The 23,804-nt window shown below is 35.2% G+C and overlaps 11 protein-coding genes and 2 non-coding genes across 13 annotated transcripts; 4 read left to right on the top strand and 9 right to left on the bottom strand.

The window, feature by feature from the left end:
* Positions 1 to 1,038: 1,038 nt before the first annotated feature.
* On the top strand, positions 1,039 to 2,139 carry RO3G_15280 (uncharacterized protein; the record flags this gene model as incomplete). Its single annotated transcript, XM_067669864.1, has 1 exon — positions 1,039 to 2,139. One exon carries the CDS (start codon positions 1,039 to 1,041, stop codon positions 2,137 to 2,139), a length of 1,101 nt encoding a protein of 366 aa, XP_067525965.1.
* A 972-nt stretch (positions 2,140 to 3,111) lies between these two features.
* Positions 3,112 to 3,726, bottom strand: RO3G_15279 (uncharacterized protein; the record flags this gene model as incomplete). The annotated part of the gene is made up of 1 exon (XM_067669863.1): positions 3,112 to 3,726. The coding sequence occupies one exon, from the start codon at positions 3,724 to 3,726 to the stop codon at positions 3,112 to 3,114; it is 615 nt and encodes a 204-aa protein (XP_067525964.1).
* A 2,431-nt stretch (positions 3,727 to 6,157) lies between these two features.
* RO3G_15278 (uncharacterized protein) lies at positions 6,158 to 6,459 on the top strand (the record flags this gene model as incomplete). The annotated part of the gene is made up of 2 exons (XM_067669862.1): positions 6,158 to 6,214; positions 6,331 to 6,459. 2 exons carry the CDS (start codon positions 6,158 to 6,160, stop codon positions 6,457 to 6,459), a joined length of 186 nt encoding a protein of 61 aa, XP_067525963.1.
* Positions 6,460 to 6,712: 253 nt separating this feature from the next.
* On the bottom strand, positions 6,713 to 6,850 carry RO3G_15277 (uncharacterized protein; the record flags this gene model as incomplete). The annotated part of the gene is made up of 1 exon (XM_067669861.1): positions 6,713 to 6,850. One exon carries the CDS (start codon positions 6,848 to 6,850, stop codon positions 6,713 to 6,715), a length of 138 nt encoding a protein of 45 aa, XP_067525962.1.
* A 62-nt stretch (positions 6,851 to 6,912) lies between these two features.
* On the top strand, positions 6,913 to 6,995 carry RO3G_19194. The gene has a single exon. It is a non-coding gene; the product is annotated as a tRNA-Tyr (tRNA).
* A 3,275-nt stretch (positions 6,996 to 10,270) lies between these two features.
* RO3G_15276 (uncharacterized protein) lies at positions 10,271 to 12,582 on the bottom strand (the record flags this gene model as incomplete). Its single annotated transcript, XM_067669860.1, has 2 exons — positions 10,271 to 10,281; positions 10,413 to 12,582. The coding sequence occupies 2 exons, from the start codon at positions 12,580 to 12,582 to the stop codon at positions 10,271 to 10,273; spliced, it is 2,181 nt and encodes a 726-aa protein (XP_067525961.1).
* Positions 12,583 to 13,008: 426 nt separating this feature from the next.
* On the bottom strand, positions 13,009 to 13,590 carry RO3G_15275 (uncharacterized protein; the record flags this gene model as incomplete). Its single annotated transcript, XM_067669859.1, has 1 exon — positions 13,009 to 13,590. One exon carries the CDS (start codon positions 13,588 to 13,590, stop codon positions 13,009 to 13,011), a length of 582 nt encoding a protein of 193 aa, XP_067525960.1.
* A 345-nt stretch (positions 13,591 to 13,935) lies between these two features.
* RO3G_15274 (uncharacterized protein) lies at positions 13,936 to 15,318 on the bottom strand (the record flags this gene model as incomplete). The annotated part of the gene is made up of 1 exon (XM_067669858.1): positions 13,936 to 15,318. One exon carries the CDS (start codon positions 15,316 to 15,318, stop codon positions 13,936 to 13,938), a length of 1,383 nt encoding a protein of 460 aa, XP_067525959.1.
* Positions 15,319 to 16,367: 1,049 nt separating this feature from the next.
* RO3G_15273 (uncharacterized protein) lies at positions 16,368 to 16,800 on the top strand (the record flags this gene model as incomplete). Its single annotated transcript, XM_067669857.1, has 3 exons — positions 16,368 to 16,388; positions 16,468 to 16,547; positions 16,668 to 16,800. The coding sequence occupies 3 exons, from the start codon at positions 16,368 to 16,370 to the stop codon at positions 16,798 to 16,800; spliced, it is 234 nt and encodes a 77-aa protein (XP_067525958.1).
* Positions 16,801 to 17,842: 1,042 nt separating this feature from the next.
* On the bottom strand, positions 17,843 to 17,916 carry RO3G_19193. Its single transcript has one exon. It is a non-coding gene; the product is annotated as a tRNA-Val (tRNA).
* Positions 17,917 to 18,460: 544 nt separating this feature from the next.
* On the bottom strand, positions 18,461 to 19,492 carry RO3G_15272 (uncharacterized protein; the record flags this gene model as incomplete). The annotated part of the gene is made up of 1 exon (XM_067669856.1): positions 18,461 to 19,492. One exon carries the CDS (start codon positions 19,490 to 19,492, stop codon positions 18,461 to 18,463), a length of 1,032 nt encoding a protein of 343 aa, XP_067525957.1.
* Positions 19,493 to 19,889: 397 nt separating this feature from the next.
* RO3G_15271 (uncharacterized protein) lies at positions 19,890 to 20,912 on the bottom strand (the record flags this gene model as incomplete). The annotated part of the gene is made up of 1 exon (XM_067669855.1): positions 19,890 to 20,912. The coding sequence occupies one exon, from the start codon at positions 20,910 to 20,912 to the stop codon at positions 19,890 to 19,892; it is 1,023 nt and encodes a 340-aa protein (XP_067525956.1).
* A 1,209-nt stretch (positions 20,913 to 22,121) lies between these two features.
* RO3G_15270 (uncharacterized protein) lies at positions 22,122 to 23,778 on the bottom strand (the record flags this gene model as incomplete). The annotated part of the gene is made up of 4 exons (XM_067669854.1): positions 22,122 to 22,436; positions 22,637 to 23,207; positions 23,256 to 23,374; positions 23,428 to 23,778. 4 exons carry the CDS (start codon positions 23,776 to 23,778, stop codon positions 22,122 to 22,124), a joined length of 1,356 nt encoding a protein of 451 aa, XP_067525955.1.
* Positions 23,779 to 23,804: the final 26 nt, after the last annotated feature.

The raw sequence follows: 23,804 nt of genomic DNA, 5'->3' as shown, positions 1-23,804 counted from the left end.
CTGGACTGAACTTCACTTTAAAAATATCTTTTATTCCAATAAACATCGAGTTCCTCTTTATCAAAACTCTTTATTTTTATTTTATAACTCAAGCAAGTCAAGTCCTTTGAAGTTAAATTATCTTCATCGTATCACTTTTATATTCTCTTATCAAGAAAACATTTTATTACTTTCTACTGTTTGATCTACAATACAAGATCTGGTGGTCATTTACTACAAACAAACCAAATTTATTCATTTAAACACAAATCTTTGATCTCAAATTCTTTTACACTCTAAAGAAAAGTCAAATTTACTTCTAAACTCTTAAGGCCATTACAACAAAAACGTTAAAGTTACATTACAAAGATTCCTTTTTAATACTTCTACTTGTAAATGTCAACCGCAGTGTGGTATTTACACATGTAATAAAGTAATAATGTAAGTTACTATGAACAATGGTCCTCCAAATTAGGAATATCGGACATTGTATTACGCCACTTCAAATAAAATCCCGATCCACTCCAGAATATTCTAATAAGTTCCTGGATCAGGATTAATAATTACTTCTTGATAAGAAGATGTTAAACTATACCAATCATATAAATAACTCATTGTCTAATATCGATTAATAATCAATAGTCATATACTGTAAATATTAATATTTAGCCGTGATTAGAAAAGTATAAATACCCTCATATTTTTAACTTGAATAAAGGACAATCTACTTTGAGTCTCACTTATTTTTACATTTGTTGATTGACTTAGTACTTTTTATATTATAAAACCTCAAATATCACACGCAGTATAGACGCAGTATATCCGCAGTGCTTTCAATATCAACATTATATCAATACATAACAAACGTCACCTCCGCAGCAAATGTAAAATAGTATAAATATACATTATCTTTATTAAATAAAAGAGACAATCTTTAACTACTTAATAATTTATCTGTACCTTTGTTAATTACTATAAAAAGACTATTCGTGATCAAACACGACAATTGGTAGCATCTGGTTGTTAACAAGCAAGCTTTACAACATAGAAGAAAGTTATATGTCAAATCCAAAAAGGAACTTATCTCAAGAGCAGAAAATATTTGAAATTGAAGAAAGAGTACATAAATTATTAACACCAGATCTCAGAAGTAAATACACTTTATATCGTAAAATACCGACATATCCAAAAGAACAGAGACAAGAGTTCGGAACCAAAACAGCAGAATATTTTGACACATTAGCAACTCAACTAGCAAACAATTTTACACTTAATAGTAACAAGCAACTAACATTTGAAGAAGATACAATACTTGAAGACGCAGAAATGAGCAATAACTATAACAACAATATCAATATGCAAGACTTGGCCCAATTAATTGCTTCGGCAGTAGCAACAGCAATCAATAATAAACCAGAAAAGGAACAGAATAATGTACGAATTCCAATGCCGTCAACCTACAATGGAGAAAGAAATGCTGCAGTCATAAACTTATGGATTCAAGAAGTGGAAAGGTATCTTAATTTTTATGATGTCCCAAAAACTCGATGGATTTCCTATGGTGTAACTCTTCTACGAGATCGTGCACAGAAATGGTGCAACCAATTATTGCAGAAAAATGAAGAATCAACAACATGGGAAAAATTTAAAGTTGATCTAGAATATTCGTTCAAGCCATCGTATTCGGAACATGCTGCAAGAGATCGACTAGCATCAATAAAACAAAACCGATCAGTAGCTGAATATGTGGATGAATTTCAAGATGTATTATTGGATCTTCCTAGAGTATCTGACGATGAAGCTTTGGACAGATTTGTACGAGGATTGAAAGATGACGCTAGGATACATGTTTTAACGAAGGAACCACGCTCCCTAGAAGAAGCAACTAGATTCGCTATTGCGTATGATAGTGCCAAACAAACTGGGATATTTGTATCAACAAATCATCACGATCGTATGCCGAATGATCCAATGGATTTATCAGTACTAGTGCAACAACTCCACGCTATGAATATTGCAAACAATAACCATCAACCACGTGAACGTGTTCATATACAGTGGCCCACAAAATTGTCCCAATGTTTCGTGATTTTCTCTTCTAGAGCTTGTAGAACCATAGTTATTAAGCTACTGTACACCTTGTTGTACATCATTCAATAGCCAAAGTCATGTATAAGCAAAAGATGTGACGCAATTTCAGATTAAAACAGCGCCAACGGAGATAGAGGAGCTAAAAAACAAGCGGTGCATTGGGACAATTTTGTGGCACTTTTGAAAAAAAACAAAATGGTTTATTTATCTGATATTAATAGTCAGTCCAACGTCCTTTGTTCTTGATACATTGTTTTATACGCTTAGGCAGTGTTTCTATAACCTTTTGACACTCTTCCGGCTTCATTAAGTCATACCAAACTTTAGTTACTCGTTCGTATAATTAATTCATGCCTTTTGGTGCTGTTTCATAATCATTCAGCCTTCTCTTTAACAATGACTACATATTTTCAATTGGATTGAGGTCAGGGGACTGTGCAGGCCACTCCAGAATGTTGTAGGATTGCTCTTTAAGGTATTCTTTTACTAATTTAGTCGTATGTTTGGGATCATTGTCATGCTGGAAGATCACCTGATGTCTTTCTAGCCCTAGCTTATTGGTTCCATACTCAATTGTATGCTCCAGTTCATCCTCCAAAATCTCTTTGTACAATGTTCTATCCATGTTACCATCGATTTTACACATCCAACCAACTCCAGCATAAGTAATGGCACTCTGTGTTATCTCGTAAGAATAAAAAAGACTATAAAATTCAACGAGACTGAAAAAAGTTATATCTTTATTTAATATTATAATGTCTGGTATTTATACTATTTTCATGGAGGTTTAATTAAATCCTTTTCAAGATACTTTAATTAATTATAACTGTAGATCTAGTGTCAATAAGTTTTAATGTGAGGATCTGTTCCTGGTTATGCAAGTGGACTGTTTTATAATTATTTCTTAAGTAGATCTGATCTTTCATTTATGTTGCATTGCATCAGGAGTTATATTAAAAGCTTGCATTGAGTTAAAGGAGTGGAATTAGTTATGACCGAATAATAGAGAAAAGACTGTAATAAATCTTTGTAAAGCATTCATTACTCTGATTTCTTATAAATTGAATATGAATCATGTTTAAAGTATGTTGGGATACGACACACTCCACCGTGTTTTACAGTCATCTTCACATGATACGATTTCAGGCTTTCTCCGGATCGAATCCAAGTCCAGGTCCGTCCATCCGAGTTGAATATGTTGACCTTTGTCTCATCCGACCAAACAACACGTTTCCAATCATCTATTGTCCAATCCTTGTGAGCCATACACCAAGAAAGCCTCTTCTGGATGTTTTTAGCACTAAGCAAAGGCTTCTTTGGCTTCTCAATCGCACCAAGGCCGGCCTTGCGAAAGGTTCTGCACACGGTTTCAGCACTTACTTTTCTTCCGGTGTCTTTTTCTAGCTCCTTAGCCACCTTTGTTGCACTAGACATGCGGGTTTTGGTCACTTGGCGCACACAATAACGCTCATCAGCAGCAGATAGAATCTTGCGTCGGCCACATTTTGGCTTATGAAGTCCAAAGCAATGGGTTTTTCGGAGTCTCCCAACCATACTCTTACTTAAAACAGTAACACCTTCCACTTCCCGAACCGACTTACCTTGTTTAAGTAGAGAAATTGCTCGAACAACTGTATCTCGAGAGACTTGTTTCATGTTGAGATATAATGGGCGAGTAATAAATCAGTAGGAGATTAAAAATTCAGCAATGAGTAAAGATCAACTTAGAGTCATACGATGTGCATTTGTAAACAGTTTGGTACATCTGTACAACTTGTAGGTCGATGTTTCATCGCTTTTCGTTTTTTTTCAAAAGTGCCACAAAATTGTCCCAATGCACCGCTTGTTTTTTAATCCTTCTGTCTCCGTCAGCGCTGTTTTAATCTGAATTTGCATAACATTATATGGCTCTATATGACTTTGGCTATCGAATGATATAAAACAAAATGTACATTAGCTTAATAACTATGGTTCTACAAGCTCTAGAAGAGAAAATCACGAAACATTGGGTCAATTTTGTGGGTCACTGTATATATTTTCGTTTATTTTTGTTTTGCCAAATATGAAATAGAAGACAAAAACTACAAAAAGACGATAGTTGTGAAACTAAAGATTATTTATGACTTTATTAATAAAAAATATTGAGGGTATTTATACTTTTTGAATGTCTGGGTCTTTACCGCTATTTCAATTGATCGGTTAAAAGAATGATATGGAATATAAGGAAGGATAGTGGATAATCAATAGCCGCTGTCTACTTGACGAATCAAGGGACAATGAAGTAATTAAACTATTGATCTAACGATAATTATAGAATAGGATTGAACTGCCGTTGTTGTAATCAGGTTCCGATATAGTCTTTTAGAACGCTGGTAGAACAACAGGGCAAGATTGGCTATTGCAGAATTCTCACGTTTATTAATAGAGATCTGGTTAGACTATAATTCTGTAGTATCCAAGTTTATCCATGAATGTTCACTTTATTAGTTGTGTGGATACAACAATTTTTATAGATTTAAAATCTATTTTTTTCGAGCTTTCTTTTGATATAAAAATCAGGCTTCTAACATTGAAATCCACGTTCTCATTCCTTTAATAGAATTACCATCATTAAAAAAGATAACCTTTATCAATCTGGATAATCATGTTTGGGTGCAGTGCCCATCGGTGTTTCATTTGGGAAAACGAGGCGGTCCTGGCCAACACAGCACATACAGTAGGTCACAAAACTGCTGCAAGGAATCCATTTTTCTTGGTTTTTGTAGCGCACATCCTGTTACAATGGCACAAACTGCCTCTGTTCCCACATAGTAAATCTTCTACATGTCTTGAAAAATCCGAAAGAGTTTATGCCCTATTGGATAAGTATTGAAGGAAATATGAGGCGCGCAATTTGAAAATTTGAAAAAATGAAAATTTGAACGGAATGAACTTATTTATTAATATTTAGTTGACCCTCCTTTTTTATTAATAACCTCTTGAATTCTTTTCAAAATGTTATCTACATGCCTTTGGCAAAGTTATTTATCGAAGTCAATTCATATTTCATCAACTCGTTCCCAAAGCACATCTGTGTTCTTTGCTCTACGTTCGTAATAATTGAGCTACAACTTCAATGGATGCCATACGTGCTCGATTGAATTTAAGTCCGGGCTCTGAGCTGGCCAATCGTTAATATAGCTCTCTTGGTTACTACATAACTAGGCCATTGTAAATTATGCCTTGTGCTTTGGGTCATTGTCATGCTAAAATTAAACGTTGGACCAGTCGAAATTGTAGTACTTCATAGTACCACAAAGCGTAGTGTTCAAAATATGCTGGTAAACACCCGAGTACAACTTTCCATCGTGAATTTAGCAAGCATATCCTGGTCCTTCAGACGTTATACAACACCAGGACATCAATTTGCTAGCTTCATGCTGAATTACAAAATCCAGGTCATGATGTTGAAAAAGGTCACTTGGCCTTTTCCGATAGTGATTATCACCATCAAAGCCCTATACGTTGATCTTGGTTTCATTAAAGTAAACGATTTGTTGTCAGTCAACCATTGCCCAATCCTGATGCTCCTTGTTCCATTTCAACTGATGCTACGTATGCACTTTTGTCTGAAATGGCTCCTTTTTTTCTATCAGAAAATGGAACTCCATTGATTTCAGTACGTTAATTTCTGACTGGTACGAGATATCGTAGCCAAATCCAACAGGCTCCCGGTATACCTCTTTGGAAGCCTTTAGAACCCATTCCATGACTTTTCTTTTGATTAACCGCTTCGTCGCTTTGGAGACTACTGTAGGTCTACCACCTGTGTTTACTGTCCTACTTGAAAACAGCCGTCTAGAGTATCTACTAACAGTTGATTAATGTAATCCAGTCTCCTTGGCAATATCATACGTTGATGTGGATCCGGTTAATGCCTGTTTGAGATCGTTTACTTTCTCCTCTGACAGCCGTCTAGGCATGCGATTGACGATAGGGTAAAAAAGAGAAATAATTTAAATAAGGGAATATAAAATTTAAAATAAAGGAATTGTAAGCGCTTTTATGTACTGGCACCATTCTAATCTCGTCAAGAATGTGAAAAATTATGATAGCAACCGGTTGGGTCGTATTAAAATTCGTCATTTCAAACATATGTGAACAAGTAAAAAATACCGGATGTTTAAAATACTACCTTTAGCAGTATCAAATTCCACCAATAAACATTGCCCATATCCGATAATCGACGAATAAACGCACTTTCTATTGAGGTACAAACAGTCAAAGTTTGAGATAGTTTGGTGCAGTATCCATGGACAAGCAGCTGTAAAACATGAATTTTGCAATTCCTTGCAGCAGTTTTTTGACCTACTGTATGCTTTTCCCCTGGTTATGCTTTACCTTGAATAGCTTGAAATTTAAAACAGTAACCAGGAAAAAGAGAACTAGTATTGACTTTAAAGGCGTAAAGTAAGTGTAAAAAGAAATATAATAAAAAGAAAAAAGAGAAGACTGTATATCCTTTATTCAATAAAAATCAAACATCCTTTTATACTTTTCATTGGCTGCTAGCCACTCCGTTATACATCTACAATTTAATGGGACCACCATTATTCTTCAAAAAATACATAAGGCCACCATTACCATCTTCATTAGCGACTGATCAAGCATTAGGATAAGGACCCTCTTTAGGACCCTTAACTTCCACCTTCATTTCAGTCTCAGCACGACCACCACTCAGGGCCAAATAACCTTCCGGTCCATACTCTAGTCTATTCCGGTCATCTTCTCCCGGACCCATCGGTGTTTCATTTGGAAAAAGGAAGCGGTCCTGACCAACATAGCACATATCACGTCTGCAAGCCGGCCTTAGCTCAGTTGGTAGAGCGGAAGACTGTAGTTAATCTGTCATCTTTAGGTCACTAGTTCGAATCTGGTAGGCCGGAAAATCTTTTTGTTTATTTAACGATGTCGTGTGTCATATCTTTTTATTTTATTGTTGCGCTGTGACAAAGAAGTCAAAAAGAAAAAAAAAATATACAGTCAAGTTTTTTTAGTGTAGTGTAACACACGAAACACGAAAAAGGAAACCCCTATGGTTATAGGAGAGATGCTATCTCAATAGCAAACGATGCTATGCTAATAGCAAAGGAATTCAAGGACAACAAAAAAAAAGAAGAAAACAAAAGAAAAACCAAAAACAGCATAAAAGTATGAAAATCAAAAAACATATAAATATCAGTATCTTTTTATAAATATTTCAATTATTATTATTATCTTACCCTATTATCTTACCTATTATTTTACATTACCTTACTTTATCACAATAAATATCCTTTGAATCCAAATATCTCTTTATTTTATTTGTATAAATAGGAAGAACCAATTGTTGTAGAACAGTAACTGATTGTAGTTGACATTAATAAATATAAGTCTTAATACAAGATCATAATTAAAATAAAATATAAGTTTATTTAAATAAGATCATACAATCAATTCCAATTAAACATGTTCTTTTAGAATATGTATTGTATTCATGAGAGTTCTTTGATAAGAAGACGTATCAACTAAAATAACCAAATCCAATCCAATGTCAGGAATATTGCTAATCTTTCACATAATTGAAATAACGCGTAAAATAACGTTATTCAATTCAGTGAGGAATTCCCAGAATAAAAGATAATCTATGACAGACATACAAAAGAACAAATGAAAAGTTTTCATAATCATAATTATAGATAATACTTGCTAAAGTACCTGAATATTAGAAGAACGATCACAATAGAAGATATCAAGCCACTCACTCAATAAGATATAAATACCTGCCTTTAATTAGAATAATTTTTAAAAAAAACTTAAACTGAAATAAAGATCAGTCTCAAAAAGTACCCAAACTGTTTCTTGATCTTTGTTTTTACCTTTTCCTTTATTATTTAAACCATTATACAACACCAATAATCCCTTGAAACTTATATTTCATTGTAAATCCCTTTTATTTTATCTTTACTTTACCTTTATTCTTTTTATTCAATTCAAGTCTGATCAACTTAATAAGATCTGGTGGTCACTTACACTCAAACATACATCTATTCAATTTTACTTCTTTGGATACAAATTATATTCAACACCTTATTCAAAACACGATACATTATATTAACAACTTACCTCAATCCTATCTAAACCCTGAAATATAAAGATTTCACAGTAGCACTGTGACGAAGCAAATAATAATATTGATGCCAATGATGACTGCGTCTTGTGAATCCCTATACTGAATCAATTCAAATTTTTTGAACCTTATTCAATATTTGAACCTTATTTTAAAAATCAAATCTTATTTCAAAAGTCGAACCTTACTTCAAAAATGAAACCTTATTTTCTTTTGTCTATATAATAGACAAATTTTTATTTCTATTTTACTTCTCTTGACTTCTCTTATCTTTACTTATGTTAACTTCTCTTTGTTATATTTTTATATATAAATAACCAATAAATCAAGTATCTTTATCTCTGAATCTTTTGGGATAACTCTCTTAAAACACAAGCAAGACAAGTCCCTTGAAGCAAATTATCTTCATTGTAAACACTTTCAAACCTTTTATTAAACTACTACAAACAAGTCTGATCTACTTAGCAAGATCTGGTGGTCACTCATAACAAGCGAATCCATTATCAATACTTTAACTCAAGTCTTATTTTTTTTTATTCTTTTTATCAACTTTATACTATTTCAAAACCATAAACTCTTACAAGCCATTAAAGGAAGAAAAATTACAGCACAAATGATGAAATTTTAGATCAAGAGAACAATGCTGGTCACAAGAATAATGTGACGAAATCATAGATCCTTTTAGTCAAATTGTACCACTTGTCAAAGAAAGTTCGGATTTGAACTAAGTTCATATTCTCAAAAATTTTGATAACTCAATGAAATTGAAAAACTCAACAAAATTCACAATTCAAAGGAAAAACACAAAAACCCAAAAACAGCACAAAATCAAGAAAACCAAAAACATATACAGTAGGTCAAAAAACTGCTGCAAGGAATCCATTTTTCTTGGTTTTTGTAGCGCACATCCTGTTACAATGGCACAAACTGCCTCTGTTCCCACATAGTAAATCTTCTACATGTCTTGAAAAATCCGAAAGAGTTTAAGCCCTATTGGATAAGTATTGAAGGAAATATGAGGCGCGCAATTTGAAAATTTGAAAAAATGAAAATTTGAACGGAATGAACTTATTTATTAATATTTAGTTGACCCTCCTTTTTTATTAATAACCTCTTGAATTCTTTTCAAAATGTTATCTACATGCCTTTGGCAAAGTTATTTATCGAAGTCAATTCATATTTCATCAACTCGTTCCCAAAGCACATCTGTGTTCTTTGCTCTACGTTCGTAATAATTGAGCTACAACTTCAATGGATGCCATACGTGCTCGATTGAATTTAAGTCCGGGCTCTGAGCTGGCCAATCGTTAATATAGCTCTCTTGGTTACTACATAACTAGGCCATTGTAAATTATGCCTTGTGCTTTGGGTCATTGTCATGCTAAAATTAAACGTTGGACCAGTCGAAATTGTAGTACTTCATAGTATCACGAAGCGTAGTGTTCAAAATATGCTGGTAAACACCCGAGTTCAAGTTTCCATCGTAAATTTAGCAAGTATATCCTGGTCCTTCAGAGATTATACAACCCCAGGGCATCATTTTGCTAGCTCCGTGTGTTTTAATCGTAAGATTAAATAAAAAATTAAACAAAAAAACAATAGCAGCAATATAAAATTAAAATCCTTCTTTATTGCAGATTTCTTTATATTGCAAAAGAGCCCCGTTTAATGGATAAAAAGTTGGCATCTATTTATATTCTTTGTGAGCGTAGATATAAAAGATATAGACTCGGTAACGATGTCGTGCTGAAGAACCAATGATTAAGCTAAAGCTTGTCGATGTTCTAATATATGCATCTGAAGTTGAACAATAGAAATAATAACCAGTCAATTAACTTTGATCTAATTACTTTTGGGGTTGACAATTGATTAGACTCGCTAGGATGACAAATACTGATCTTATTGTTCTAAATTTGGAAAAGTGTGGAATTGTTCAATCATAGTTTAATCTTTGTGTATCGTTATTTATTTTAATACAACTGATATCTTATAGAAAATAACTATGTTTACAACATTATCCTCCCCCAGACTTGACAATAGTCAGGTCGGCATTCATGCAGATACTAAATGTTATTTTCTTATTGGTTAATTTATGTATCTTGATGCTCAGCAAGTTTATGAAGTCAGCGGCCGCTCTGCTACATGAACTTTTTTTTTTTTTTTTTTTAGTTTCTATTGTTTCTTATTCTTTTACTTTTTCTAAGGACTGTGCTATCTTGTACCATGTCCTTTCTTTTATGGTTCTTGTTTTCTTCAGTCACATTAGGTCTAGCAGAAGTCTTTTTAGTGTAGTCTTTTTCATTAGCTATCATCTTTTGCTTTCGTGCTTGCTCTAATTCCTTCAACTCTTTTCTCTTAAGCCAATATTTATCAATGGGTACTGTGCTGGAGAAGGATGATGCTTTTTCCCACGTATTCTCTCTTTCACCATAACCAGCCCATTTTACAAGGTATTCTCTTTGTCCTGGACCGCCTCTGTGATCTCTAATATCCTCAACTTCATAGTATGTATCTTCTATAGCTGTTTCGTCAATAGAGACTACCTTGAGTTCTGATGGGACATATTCACGATGTAACAGTTCATTTTGCTCATCTTTTAAGACATAGGAACCACCTTGAGTTTTTCGAACGACAATGTAAGGCCCTTCATAAAGAGGTGACAGCTTACTAGTCCGTCCTGGTAATCTAACCATAACTGCAGTATCCTTCGGAAGATCTATGATCATATTTTTGTCATTGAACCTCTTGCTTGCTTCCTCTATGATCTTCTGTGTTCTTTCACGAATGGCAGGAAACACAATCTGGTACATGCGATCAGTTCTCTCAATCAGCTCTTGTTCTGTAACAGGTCTATTAGGAATCGTATCAGCTATACTCTGATCACCGTAGTCCTCAAAGCTATTAAGTCTTCGAGCAAACATCAAAGAAAATGGAGCACTCTTTGAACGGTGTCTTATTTTATAATTCGACGCTAGTTGGACAATTGGCAATACATCGTCCCAATCATTGCTGTTGGAATTAACCATTTTTCTTATAGTGTTTAATGTCGTCTTTACAGCGCTCTCGCTCACGCCATTACCTCGACTGTGAAAGGCTGTACTGTATCTGCGATCTATTCCTAGGTGCTTGGATAATGAGTGCATGAGGCTATTCTTAAACTCTCTGCCGTTATCACTTTGAATGATTTTAGGTATGCCATAGTCACCAAAGATTTTTATTAATTCTTTTGCTACAGTGTCACTTTGTTTATTTTTTAATGGACGCAGTATGATGTACCTGGTACATACATCTATCATCACAAGGACATAGACATTTTCATTTGCCGTAACAGGTAAAGGTCCTAACAGATCAATTCCAATATGGTCAAATGGTAGATATGCAAGAATATTCTTTAAAGGATGATAACCTTTCTTGCTTATATTGTGTCTCTGGCATTCAATACATGATTTGATTGTCTCAGTAGCATCTTTATAAATATTATTCCAATGAAGTCCTTGTGAATGTAACTGCTCCACAATACTCGTGCTACCGAAGTGTCCGAAGGTATGAGCATCTTCAAGTAGACGTGCTCTCTTCTCAGGTGGAGGAGTCATATAGTCAGTTGTGGGATTATTAGCAAACTTTTTATTTTTTATTTTCACAGCTAGCACATTTAGTTTCTTGTCCTGACTATAGATCAAGTTGTGTCTCTTTGCTATATAGTTTGTCTGTCTTTTAACTTTTATTTTATTTTGATTTTTATTTTTAATTTCCTTTTTTTCTTTTTTATTTTCTTTTTGCGCAGCATCACCCCCTCCCAGCATGAACTCATTATTCAAGCAAGGTTCATAAAGTCTAGAAAGTAAGTCTGGTAATTGATTGAGAATGCCTTGTATGTGAATTACATCAAAGTTGAAATCTAGTAAAGTTTCTAACCAGCCTATCATCATAGGGTTTGCTTGTTCTTGGGTATGTAAATACATTAAAGCCTTATGGTCAGTACGTAATTCAAATTTATTTCCCCATAAAAACTCACGATATTTTTCTAGTGCAAACACTACCGCGTACAGTTCACGTTTAGTTGTATTCCACTTACGTTGAGAGGGTGACAAAGATTTGGATGCAAATGCAATGTGTAAAGTTCTATTCAGCTCATCTCTTTGGGTCAATACTGCACCAACACCATATTGTGAGGCATCAGTAGCCACATAGAATTTCTTTGACAAGTCTGGAGTGTGCAACAGTGTCTTTGACTTTAGAATCTCTTTTAAAGCAATGAATGCATCAGTGTGTTCTTGGGTCCAGTTGTTTTGTACATCAGGATCATTACGAAGTCTGTCGATAGGTGCAGCTACACGAGAGATTAAAGGTATAAAGTCTCTCATATATGATACAATGCCCATTAATCGCATCACTTCTTTTTTATTGCGTGGTATAGGCCAACTATCGATGTTTGTTAGGCGGCGTGGATCTACTTTGATGATACCACCACTCTCAACTACAAATCCTAAAAGATAAATTGATCGTTGATACCAACTGCACTTCTTTACATTGATTTTTAGGTTGACGGAAGTTAATCGTTCAATCACCTTTTTTACATTTGAAGCATGATTATCAGCTGTTCCTTTGATTACACAGTCATCAACATAGGTTTCAATGAAATCCATATCTGCGAAGAGTATTTTCATCACTTTACAGAATATTGCAGTAACTGTCTTTAGACCGAAACAACATCCTTGAAAGGTATATGTTCGATTCTTAAATTGGAAGGAGAGTTTGTGTTGATCTTTAGGGGCTACAAGGAAACTATTTTATGCATTTTTCAAGTCAATCTTAGTGAATACTTCACCACCAGCTAAGTTATCAAATATGCTTCTTATTTTTGGAACAGGATAAACGACATCAGGGATTAGTTTGTTGATACCACGAACATCTAAACATACTCTGTGGCTCGTTATCTCATTGTTCTCATCTTTCTTTGGTACCATTAATAAAGGACTGTTAAAGGATGTGTTAGCGCGGTTCTCTTTAATGATACCTGCTTTTAACCATTCATTTATTTGCTCTTCCAATTCAGGCATTTGTCGGTGAGCAATCGGATATTGTCTCTTAAAGGACTTTGCTCCCTTTTCCATTGGTAATTCTACTACAGATTCTGGTACTGTGCAGAAAGATCCAGCAGGAATATTTTGGTTGTCATCAATTGCATTCTGGATATAAGCCATGAATTGCCTTTGTTGATCTTCGGTACCATAGGGTGAGTTGTTAGGTTCAATCTCATTATTGGCATCAAAATTCATATTAAGAAATTGTGCGTCTTCCTTTAATCTATTTGAATAATCATCTTCATTACCTGGGTACTTGTATGCTACTCCAGTAAGACCGATATTCATCTTTCCCAGAACATCAGTTCCAAGCAAGACATCAAATTCTTGTGTCATTGTCTCATTAAAATTTACAACTTCAAAAGAATGTTTAAAAGAGATGTTATTCATATAAGTTAAAGTGAGAGGATCAGTTTGTCCAATTCGTTTACAATTATTATCTGAAGACAGAAAATTTAAAGAACCATTTACAGAATTCACTTTGTCAATATTCAATTTATTATTTAAACAAATTTTTGATATGCAAGTGATATCACTGCCAGTGTCTATCTTGCCAATTAATTTCTTGCCCTCTATTAATATAGGAGTCAAAAGTTTAAAAGGATTAGTATCTTCATCTTCAGTTATTTTATTTCATAATGCCTTACAGTCATATGAATTATTTTCAGCTTCTGTCATATCATGATCATTTTCAATTTCATCATTTACAGTACGAACAATGGCATAAATCGACTTGTCCGAATCTCTTGGTCTATTTGGATCGACATGAAGTTTTCTTTTATAATCTGCGTATTCTTGACATTGATGGCCATGAGACCAACTTCTACCACAATATCGACAGGGTTTACTTGTGCTTGCTTTTTGAGGAAAATTTTTATTGCCATAATACTTATTTTTTATGGTCGACGCAGCATCATTTTTCTTGTTTGCTTTGCTAAAGCAATCATCTTCATTGTGATTTGCATTAGCACCACCATGTTTTGAACAAAAGAAAGCACCAGACGAACCATGACCTTTGTTTCTTTTTTGACTACCGAAAGGACTAGTACTTGTGTGGATTCTTTTGCTACCACTGGTGACATTGGCATAGGATGCTCCTGAATAGGTTCTCGGGTCATCTCCTAGCAAATTTCTTGCTATTTCAGCTGCTCTCTCCACAGTCCATGGTATATTCTTATTTTCTTTTAAAACAAAAGCTGTCTTACACTTCTCAAGAACAGGTTCAGAGAATGATGCCTTAAATCTAGCAGCTACCATTGGATCATTTTTATTTGCCCCAGCCTCAATACAAGTGCTTAAAAATCGGGTCATATACGAGGATACAGATTCATGTTTATTCATTGTCATGGTAAATAGTCGATGCATAGCATCTGTTCTAGCGTTGTCAGTCAAGAATTTGTTCGTAAAGACAATTCTAGCTGCATTCCATGTGTCACATCTCTTTAGGTCTTTTTCAATCCAATCATCATGGTCGAAAGCCAAAGAAACAGGGAGGTACCGGCGCCAAACCTCTTGAATATCCAAGGCAGCAGAATAAATTACCTTTTCGAAGGACCGCAAAAAATGTTCGACTGACTCGTAACATTTCTCACCAGGAAATGGGACATCAGGCCAAGAAGAGAGTTGAAATTTGGGTATATCATTTTGGGTTAACCGCAAACCAATTTCCTTCTTGACAGGAGTAGATATAGTAGGAACCAATTTCCCAGAGAGGGCAAGCAACTGTGCACCATATTTACGCATTTTTTGGAACGCCACGTCTGCTTGATCTTCTTCACCAGCCATTATATGTTTTTGATATAAGCGAGCATATTCTTCCTTTTTATATCGTATGAGTTTTGAGACTTCAGCATCAATGTCATCATGATTATTGATTTCTTCATGCGCATTGGCATTAATTGTTGGGGTTATTTCAGAGCCATCTTCAGTAAGAGAAGGGTCTTGACTTTCTTGTTCGATCTCCATATCAGATGGATCATGCTCCATGGGTCGATCGTCTTGTTTAGGATTTTCCATAGCAGTTTACCAGGGTAAGAACCAGAAGGATGATTAATTTTAAAAAATGTTTTAATCGTAAGATTAAATAAAAAATTAAACAAAAAAACAATAGCAGCAATATAAAATTAAAATCCTTCTTTATTGCAGATTTCTTTATATTGCAAAAGAGCCCCGTTTAATGGATAAAAAGTTGGCATCTATTTATATTCTTTGTGAGCGTAGATATAAAAGATATAGACTCGGTAACGATGTCGTGCTGAAGAACCAATGATTAAGCTAAAGCTTGTCGATGTTCTAATATATGCATCTGAAGTTGAACAATAGAAATAATAACCAGTCAATTAACTTTGATCTAATTACTTTTGGGGGTTGACAATTGATTAGACTCGCTAGGATGACAAATACTGATCTTATTGTTCTAAATTTGGAAAAGTGTGGAATTGTTCAATCATAGTTTAATCTTTGTGTATCGTTATTTATTTTAATACAACTGATATCTTATAGAAAATAACTATGTTTACAACACCGTGATTGATTGCAAAATCCAGGTCATGATGTTGAAGAAGGTCACTTGGCCGTTTCCAATAGTGATCAGCATCATCAAAGCCCTATACGCTGAGCTTGGTCTCATTAAAGTAAACGATTTGTTGTCAGTCAACCATTGCCTAATCCTGATGCTCCTTGACCCGTTCTAACTGATGCTACGTATGCGTTTTTGTCTGAAATGGCTTCTTTTTTTCTATCAGAAAATGGAACTCCATTGATTTCAGTACGTTAATTTCTGACTGGTATGAGATATCGTAGCCAAATCCAACTGGCTCCCGGTATACCTCTTTGGAAGCCTTTAGAACCCTTTGCATGGCTTTTCTTTTGATTAACCACTTCGTCACTTTGGAGACTACTGCAGGTCTATCACCTGAGTTCACTGTCCTACTTGAAAACAACGTTATAAAGTATCTACTAACAGTTAATTCATGTAATCCAGTCTCCTTAGCAATATCATATTTTGATGTGGATCCGGTTAATGTCTGTTTGAGATCGTTTGCTTTCTCCTCTGACAGTCATTTATGCATGCAATTGACGAGAAGGTAAAAAAGAGAAATGATTTAAACAAGGGAATATAAAATTTAAAATAAAAGAATTGTAAGCACTCTTAAATGCAGATAGCATTCTAATCACGTCAAAAGTGAGAAAAGTTGTGATGGCAACCGGTTGGGTCGTATTAAAATTCCTTATTTCAAACATGTGTAAGCAAGTAAAAAATACCGGATGTTTAAAATACTACCTTTAGCAGTATCAAATTCCACCAATAAACATTGCCCATATCCGATAATCGACGAATAAATGCCATTTCTATTGTGGCACAGACAGTCAAAGTTTGAGATAGTTTGGTGCAGTATTCATGGACAAGCATCTGTAAAACATGAATTTTGCAATTCCTTGCAGCATTTTTTTGACCTACTGTATATCCCATCTTTTTATGAAGAAATTGTCAGTTAGTTTAAATAAATCATATATTTCTACTCAATAATTAACAAACTTTAACAAGAAAGTCCCTGTTTACCTAAACTTTTTACTCTAACTTTTATCAAGAAACATCGTATTGATCTTATACATAAGATCTGGTGGTCACTACTTATCAGGCATCTGCTTAAATTCCATACAAAACAACAACTTACAAGTACAATAAGCCAACCTTTAAAATAACAATATAAATACCCTTATATCTTATCCCTATTTTGACTTCACTTCACTTTACTTTTGAATTTTATATTCTTTTTATATTTTCTTTATTTTATAAAACAATAAATCCATCAAGTGTTCAATTGAAACCCTTTGGTCTGTGTTCTATTTTAAAATACTGAAGTCCCTTGAAGTCAATAATCTTCATTGTAAACCTATTCCTAAACCTCAAGAGTTTAACCTATTCTAACAAGTTTGATCTACTATTAACAAGATCTGGTGGTCACTATCGACAAAACGTACATACTTAAAAACCTAAACCCGCAAACAAGCATTAGCATTAAAGAAAATTACAGTAGTATGTTTGGTTTGGGCTGTGTGTTTTAGAGAAGTTTTTCTTGAAATTTTTAGAGTAAGGTACTGTAGTGACCACCAGATCTTTTAATTAAGATCAAATAAAGGTAAAGGTAAAAAAAAAATAAAGGGATCAAGAACTTTTTATGAGAAGGTTTCCTGTTTATTGAATAAAATATAAAAAAAAATGTGAGTAGAACTGTACTGTCCTTTTTCTTCATCTAAATAGTTGGGATATTTATATTAATTTTTTTTCTTTTTGACTTTTTTCATTTTTTTGACTTCTTTCATTTTCTTGACTTTTTTCATTTTTTGACTTTGTCACAATAGTTATATTTTGTGAGTCATGATGAAAGTTCATTATTGTCTACTTCATGAGTCATCTTCAGTAACTCGTCCAAAAGTCTTGATAAAGAACGAATTGTAACCTTGCCAAAAAATAGAAAACAAAAGACATGACAAAATTGCAAGATTCTTCGCTACAATGCGGACGAGAAAAAAAAATTGATTTCTGCCAGACTCGAACTGGCGACCGCCTGTGTGTTAGACAGGCGTGATAACCAACTACACCAAGAAACCACTTTGCTTTTGATAGGTGACTGGTAATTCTGGCTGATAAATTCAACTCGGTTCGGAGATATGTTTATGCGAAGTGCTACGGGAAATATGATTGGCTAAATGGTCTATAGTGGAGAACGGGTATAGTCGACACCAACTGAAGGAGGACCCCTGGGTTGATCAGGTGACCTGCAACTTACTGGCGGAGCTCAAGTGAATTGATGGCCATATACAGTTGGGGGGTGCACTTTCCTTTTTTATCGGTGAGGTTCTAGGTTTAGCTGGGTGGTTCGATATAATTGGGTGCTTCTTCCGATGACATTCGCTCAGATCATACAGTGGGTGGAAAAATGGTTCCAATGTTTTTGATTTGCAACTTTAAAGCTTTATATCTTTGGAACTACAAACGGTAACGGCTCATAAAAACATGCATTTTGTAGCGCATTTACAGCTAATATTACTGAAAAAAAAATTTGCGTGTATTGTTACATAGTCGGGAAAAAAAATTAAGACTAAATACAAAAACCAACATTGGAACCATTTTTCCACTATGTGCATTATTTTATTAATATCTTGTATGACCGCCTTTCGCAGCAATTACAGCTCTACAACGATCTGGCATACTATTTATGTATCTCCTACAGTCTTCTGCTGTAAAAGTAGACCATTCTTTTTCAACACGATTCCATAATTCATGCACACCTTTTGCCCTAGTATCATAGGCACTTAACTTGAGCTTAAGGTGGTGCCAGATGTGCTCTATTGGGTTTAGATCTGGACTTTGTGAAGGCCAGTTGAAGGTATGATCACACTTGAAGTTGTTGTCCTTGAACCATTGCTTAGCTAGCTTAGACGTATGTTTAGGATCGTTATCCTGCTGAAAATAGATGTCTTGAGGATGGTAACCATAGTACTCAAGGCTGTCCATAAGGGTTGTACCAAGTATTCCGACGTAATCAGAAGCCTTCATTGTGCCTTCACTAATCCAGCATGCATAACCAGGTCCGTCATAGGTAATACAACCCCATACCATAATGCTACCACCCCCTTCTTTAACTGTTAAGTCGAGATGATGGGGTTGAAGTTTATCATCAGGTCGACTCCAATAGTACTTGCAACCATCTGAGCCGTAAACATTAACTTTTGTTTCGTCACTGAATACCATACGTCTCCAGTCATCGCTTGTCCAGTTTTTGTGCTCTTCCGCCCATGCTAGTCGTCTTGCTTTCTGAACCTTAGTCAATAAAGGCTTTTTTACCTTTATTTTAGCATGGAAGTTCATGCTTTTCATAACCTTAATGGTGCCCGAGTAACTGATAGTGTGGCCAGTGCATACTAGATACTTATGAACAGCCTTCACAGTCTTGAGGGTACCATTAATAATCTGCTTACGTATATAAGACTTGGTGGTAACACTTAAAACAGCCTTTCTACCAGGGTTTGCTGTTACTCTACCAGGAGAAAACTTGTTGGCATATCTGCTTAAGGTGGATTTTTTTAAGTTTGGAATACGTTCCATTATCACTGAATATGGCTTGTTCTGTAAAACCAACGATTTGATGTTTTCTTGCTTGTTTTTAGAGAGAGCGCGAACCATATGTGTAGTGGTACCTTAAAGCTTCGATATATAAAGAAAGAAAAAGAAAAAAAAATGTTTGACAGGGGATAAATTAATTTTATAAGTCACATAGGCTTTTTCGGCGATAGTCGGAATATTATGACTCATAATTAGCCAAAAAACTCCGGCGGAAGCTCCACCAATTAACAAATAAACTTATCTACAGTGGGTCAAAAAACTGCACCAACGCAACTCAGTTTTTCGAAAATACCAGTATAGCTTTGTCAGTTTAACAGTAAGCATTACGAAACTTGGAACAAAAAGAGTTACTACTGTTGCTATTTATTGACAAAAGTTTCAAAGTCAGACGCGGAGTATTGAGCTACAGAGCACTCAGCAAAAAGAGGAGGTCGGTTGGTGCAGTTTTTTGACTTTTTTAATATTTAGTGGATCCGCCCTTTTCTGCTAACACTGCTTGTATTCTGTCGGGCATACTGTCTATATATTTGATGCATTGTTTCTTAGTAAACGAATTCCATTCATTTTCGACTCTTTGCCACAGCTCATGGATGCTGGTCTCCCTATTGTCATACATGCTCAGCTTTAACTTCAAATGATGCCATATATGTCCAATAGGATTAAGATCTGGACTTTGTGATGGCCAATCATCAATGTAAATCATGCTAATATCCTTCATCCATTGTGTTGTGGACTTTGATCGATGTTTAGGATCATTGTCGTGCTGAAATATTGACGTTTCCCAGTTAAGACCATAATACTCCATAGTGTCTTGTAGACTTGTACCAAGGGTTTCTTGGTATAACTCTGAGTTCATGGTACCATCATAGATCTGACATGCGTATCCAGGTCCTTCGCTGGTTATACAGTCCCATAACATGAGACCACCTCCTCTATGCTTCACAGTAACGTCGATATGGTGAGGCTGTAAACGATCACATTTTCTTTTACAATAATACTTGCAACCATCAGAGCCCCAAATGTTGATTTTCGTCTCATCAGAAAAGATGACACGTCGCCAATCATGTACTGTCCAATATTGATGCTTTTTTGCCCATGCTAATCGAGCCTTCTTGTGCTTTTCAGTCAATAATGGCTTTTTCTTTTTGATCTCAGCATAAATTTCAACTGAATGTAAGACATTAATTGCCGATTGATACGACATAGGGTGTCCAAGCTCCTCCAACTTCATTTGCACATCCTTGACAGTCTTCAAACAACCTGTGAGCACTTGTCTCTTGATGTATCGACGTGTTGACTCGGCCACAATGCTCGGTCTACCTCCTCTTTTACGTATTCTATCGTGTATCCACTTATTTGCATACCTATTGACGGTATTTCTATGCACTCCGACACGTTTCCCAATGACTGCAGGGTCAGCACTGTTCTCTAATAATGCTTTGATACTGTTTTGAATATCGGATGGAAGCTTTTTGGGCATTTCTAATGATGGTTGGATACTGACGATGTACGATGGCTTTGGGTAAAGTATAAAAGAAAAAAAAAGAAAACAATTGCAAAAAACTTTATTTTAAAGCTCCTAGTGTGACAAGGTATAATAAAAGTTAGATTAAATCTGCCGGAATAGTCTCAGTCCAGACATATGATATCAAATACCTTTTCATTTTAAAAGTCAAAAAACTGCACCAACTGACCTCCTCTTTTTGCTGAGTGCTCTGTAGCTCAATACTCCGCGTCTGACTTTGAAACTTTTGTCAATAAATAGCAACAGTAGTAACTCTTTTTGTTCCAAGTTTCGTAATGCTTACTGTTAAACTGACAAAGCTATACTGGTATTTTCGAAAAACTGAGTTGCGTTGGTGCAGTTTTTTGACCCACTGTACAGTTGTAGTGGAAAAATGGTTCCAATGTTGGTTTTTGTATTTAGTCTTAATTTTTCCCGATTGTGTAACAATACACGCAAATTTTTTTTTCAGTAATATTAGCTGTAAATGCGCTAAAAAATGCATGTTTTTGTGAGCCGTTACCATTTGTAGTTCCAAAGATATAAAGCTTTAAAGTTGCAAATCAAAAACATTGGAACCATTTTTCCACCCACTGTACTACCTCAAAGATATGATACTTGGGGCTCAAGCCAGCAGTTTGCATTGGGCTTTTGGTTGGAGTAAAAAATGCCCCTACCACAAAATGGTTGCTCATATTCTTTCATCTACTGTTGTAGACGTTGTATAGAAACCATCGTGGTTACAATAGCTTCTCTCAAACTAGAAGCGTGTTACAATGTTAACAATTAGATGGTTATAACTTATGTAGCGCGACATAGCGCAGCTCACTATACTTTTGATACAGCTGGTCGCTTTACAATAGTTCATGTTTGCCTTTTCCAATTCATGAAAACATATTATAGTTAATGTGACGTATTAGAAGGTGCTTATGTCCAACGGATCTACAGGCAAATGACAACATAAACTATAAAGGACAACAACAACGCTCTTCGTTTAAAGCATGATGTCTGCTACACAGTGGCTACCAAGATGTTTCGTTGGATCAAAAAATGGCTATAAGTGAGAGAGACAATGAAAGATTTAAAAGAAGGAATAATACATATTGATGGGTGTTTATTGTTATTTATTGCATATTGAAAATAAAAGAAGAAAAAGCATAAAAAGACATAATATACATAAAAAAATTAAATTTCATAAAACAGTAGCCCTTTTTTTACAGTCCATATTCTGTCCTTTGCAATTTTTGGGATAAACTCAAAGTTTTCATAGATATATTTGAGCATAGCTGGGCGAAATCTGATGAGGTCTGATTTTAAATGTGGGTTGTTAATGCATAGTATAATGTAGCATGCCCGAGCTTGTAACAATTTCCATGAACTTGATGCATGTTGAAAAGCAACAGACTCAGGATTTTCTAATATTTGACCATATCCAGGAAGGAGTAGGTCCTCTATTTGTCTTCTTACGTGAGGGGTTTTTGCTAAGGTATAATGATCATTCTATCAAAGATTTAGCTAAAAAACTACTCAAATGTTTAAGATGATACCTTTAAAATGTCCTTTAGATACTCTTTATCACAAAAAAAGTTGGAGCCATATGCCATAAGTGTTTGATATGATCGTTTATCCTTGCAATACTTGTTCCATTTTGAAAATTTGCATAGGACTTCATGCAGGATCAAGTTGACAAAAGGCTCTACCGAAGTATCGCTTAGACCATAATGACTTAGAAAAAGCACAGCACGATCCCAGTAGTAATTCTCCTTGCTAGATAAATTTATATGCGGAGCATACAAACCAAGGTCAAACTTCAAATCTACAGCTTCTGTCAATGCAAAGAGGGTTGGCATGCGGTAATGCCATTCAGGCAATTCAATTCCATCAGCAAGCTCAGGTGTCATTTTGTTGATGATGTCCTTATGCAAGACACCATCTAAACTCTGCCTTAAGCTCACCGTACATGACCAGCGGGAACCATCCTCAGATAACCGAAAGAGATCAGGTGTGAACAAAGCCATGGACTTGCGGCACCGTTTCGCTTTCAATTGATCTGCGAATGGCTTCCACCAGCTACGATCAGATGGTCGGTGTACCAATGAAGACAGCATAAAGGCAATGAGTGCTACACCTGTAAGTTGCCGTGCTGTATACCGAGAATTTTTCTGACTATGGATGTTTTTTGCTAAAGCAACTAAAGAGTCCAGACGCTTTTCAACAAAGGATGAAAGAGCATGAGACTTGTACCAATTGACATGTGCTTGAAGATGGTTTCTAAAGAAATAGCGTTAAATATTTATATGTACGATGTCAATTACATACTTGGCCAAATCCATAGTATGATTATATAGTGCATCCCAATGATTCGCTGTGAAGCGCACTTCCAATCGCACTCCATATGACTTATACTTCATCAATGACAAACAGTGCTTCATCCTGGCCTAAATATTAAAGTAAGCTACAGCCCGGTTTACATAATAAAATAATTACTTACTACATGCTTAATAAATCCTGGGGATACCTTGAATACGTCGTCAGCATCAAAATCTTTGCCATGTCTCTCTCCATATGTACTACGGCTGTAAAAAGGCTGTTTTGCATGGGAGTACGCGGAGACCCGAATAAAACCGGACTTGCGATTCCCGTACTTGAACCCACCAATACCTGAATGACCACAAAAAGGATCATGACGGTACATGCTCTTATGAAAGCTTTCGTCTTCAAAAAGCAATTCCAGTATAGACTGAAAATCTTTTCTTTCTCCAGTCGACCATAATCCTGTAAGACCAAGTTGAGGGCTTGCAAAGTTGATGCCTAAGTCCAGATAGAGAATGCTAAGATCCATTTTTCCCATATGAAGCCTGGAAGAAA

Source organism: Rhizopus delemar, genomic scaffold (genome assembly GCF_000149305.1).
Source record: "Rhizopus delemar RA 99-880 supercont3.16 genomic scaffold, whole genome shotgun sequence".
Taxonomy (NCBI): domain Eukaryota; kingdom Fungi; phylum Mucoromycota; class Mucoromycetes; order Mucorales; family Rhizopodaceae; genus Rhizopus; species Rhizopus delemar.
This window is presented reverse-complemented; position numbering and strand designations above follow the sequence as displayed.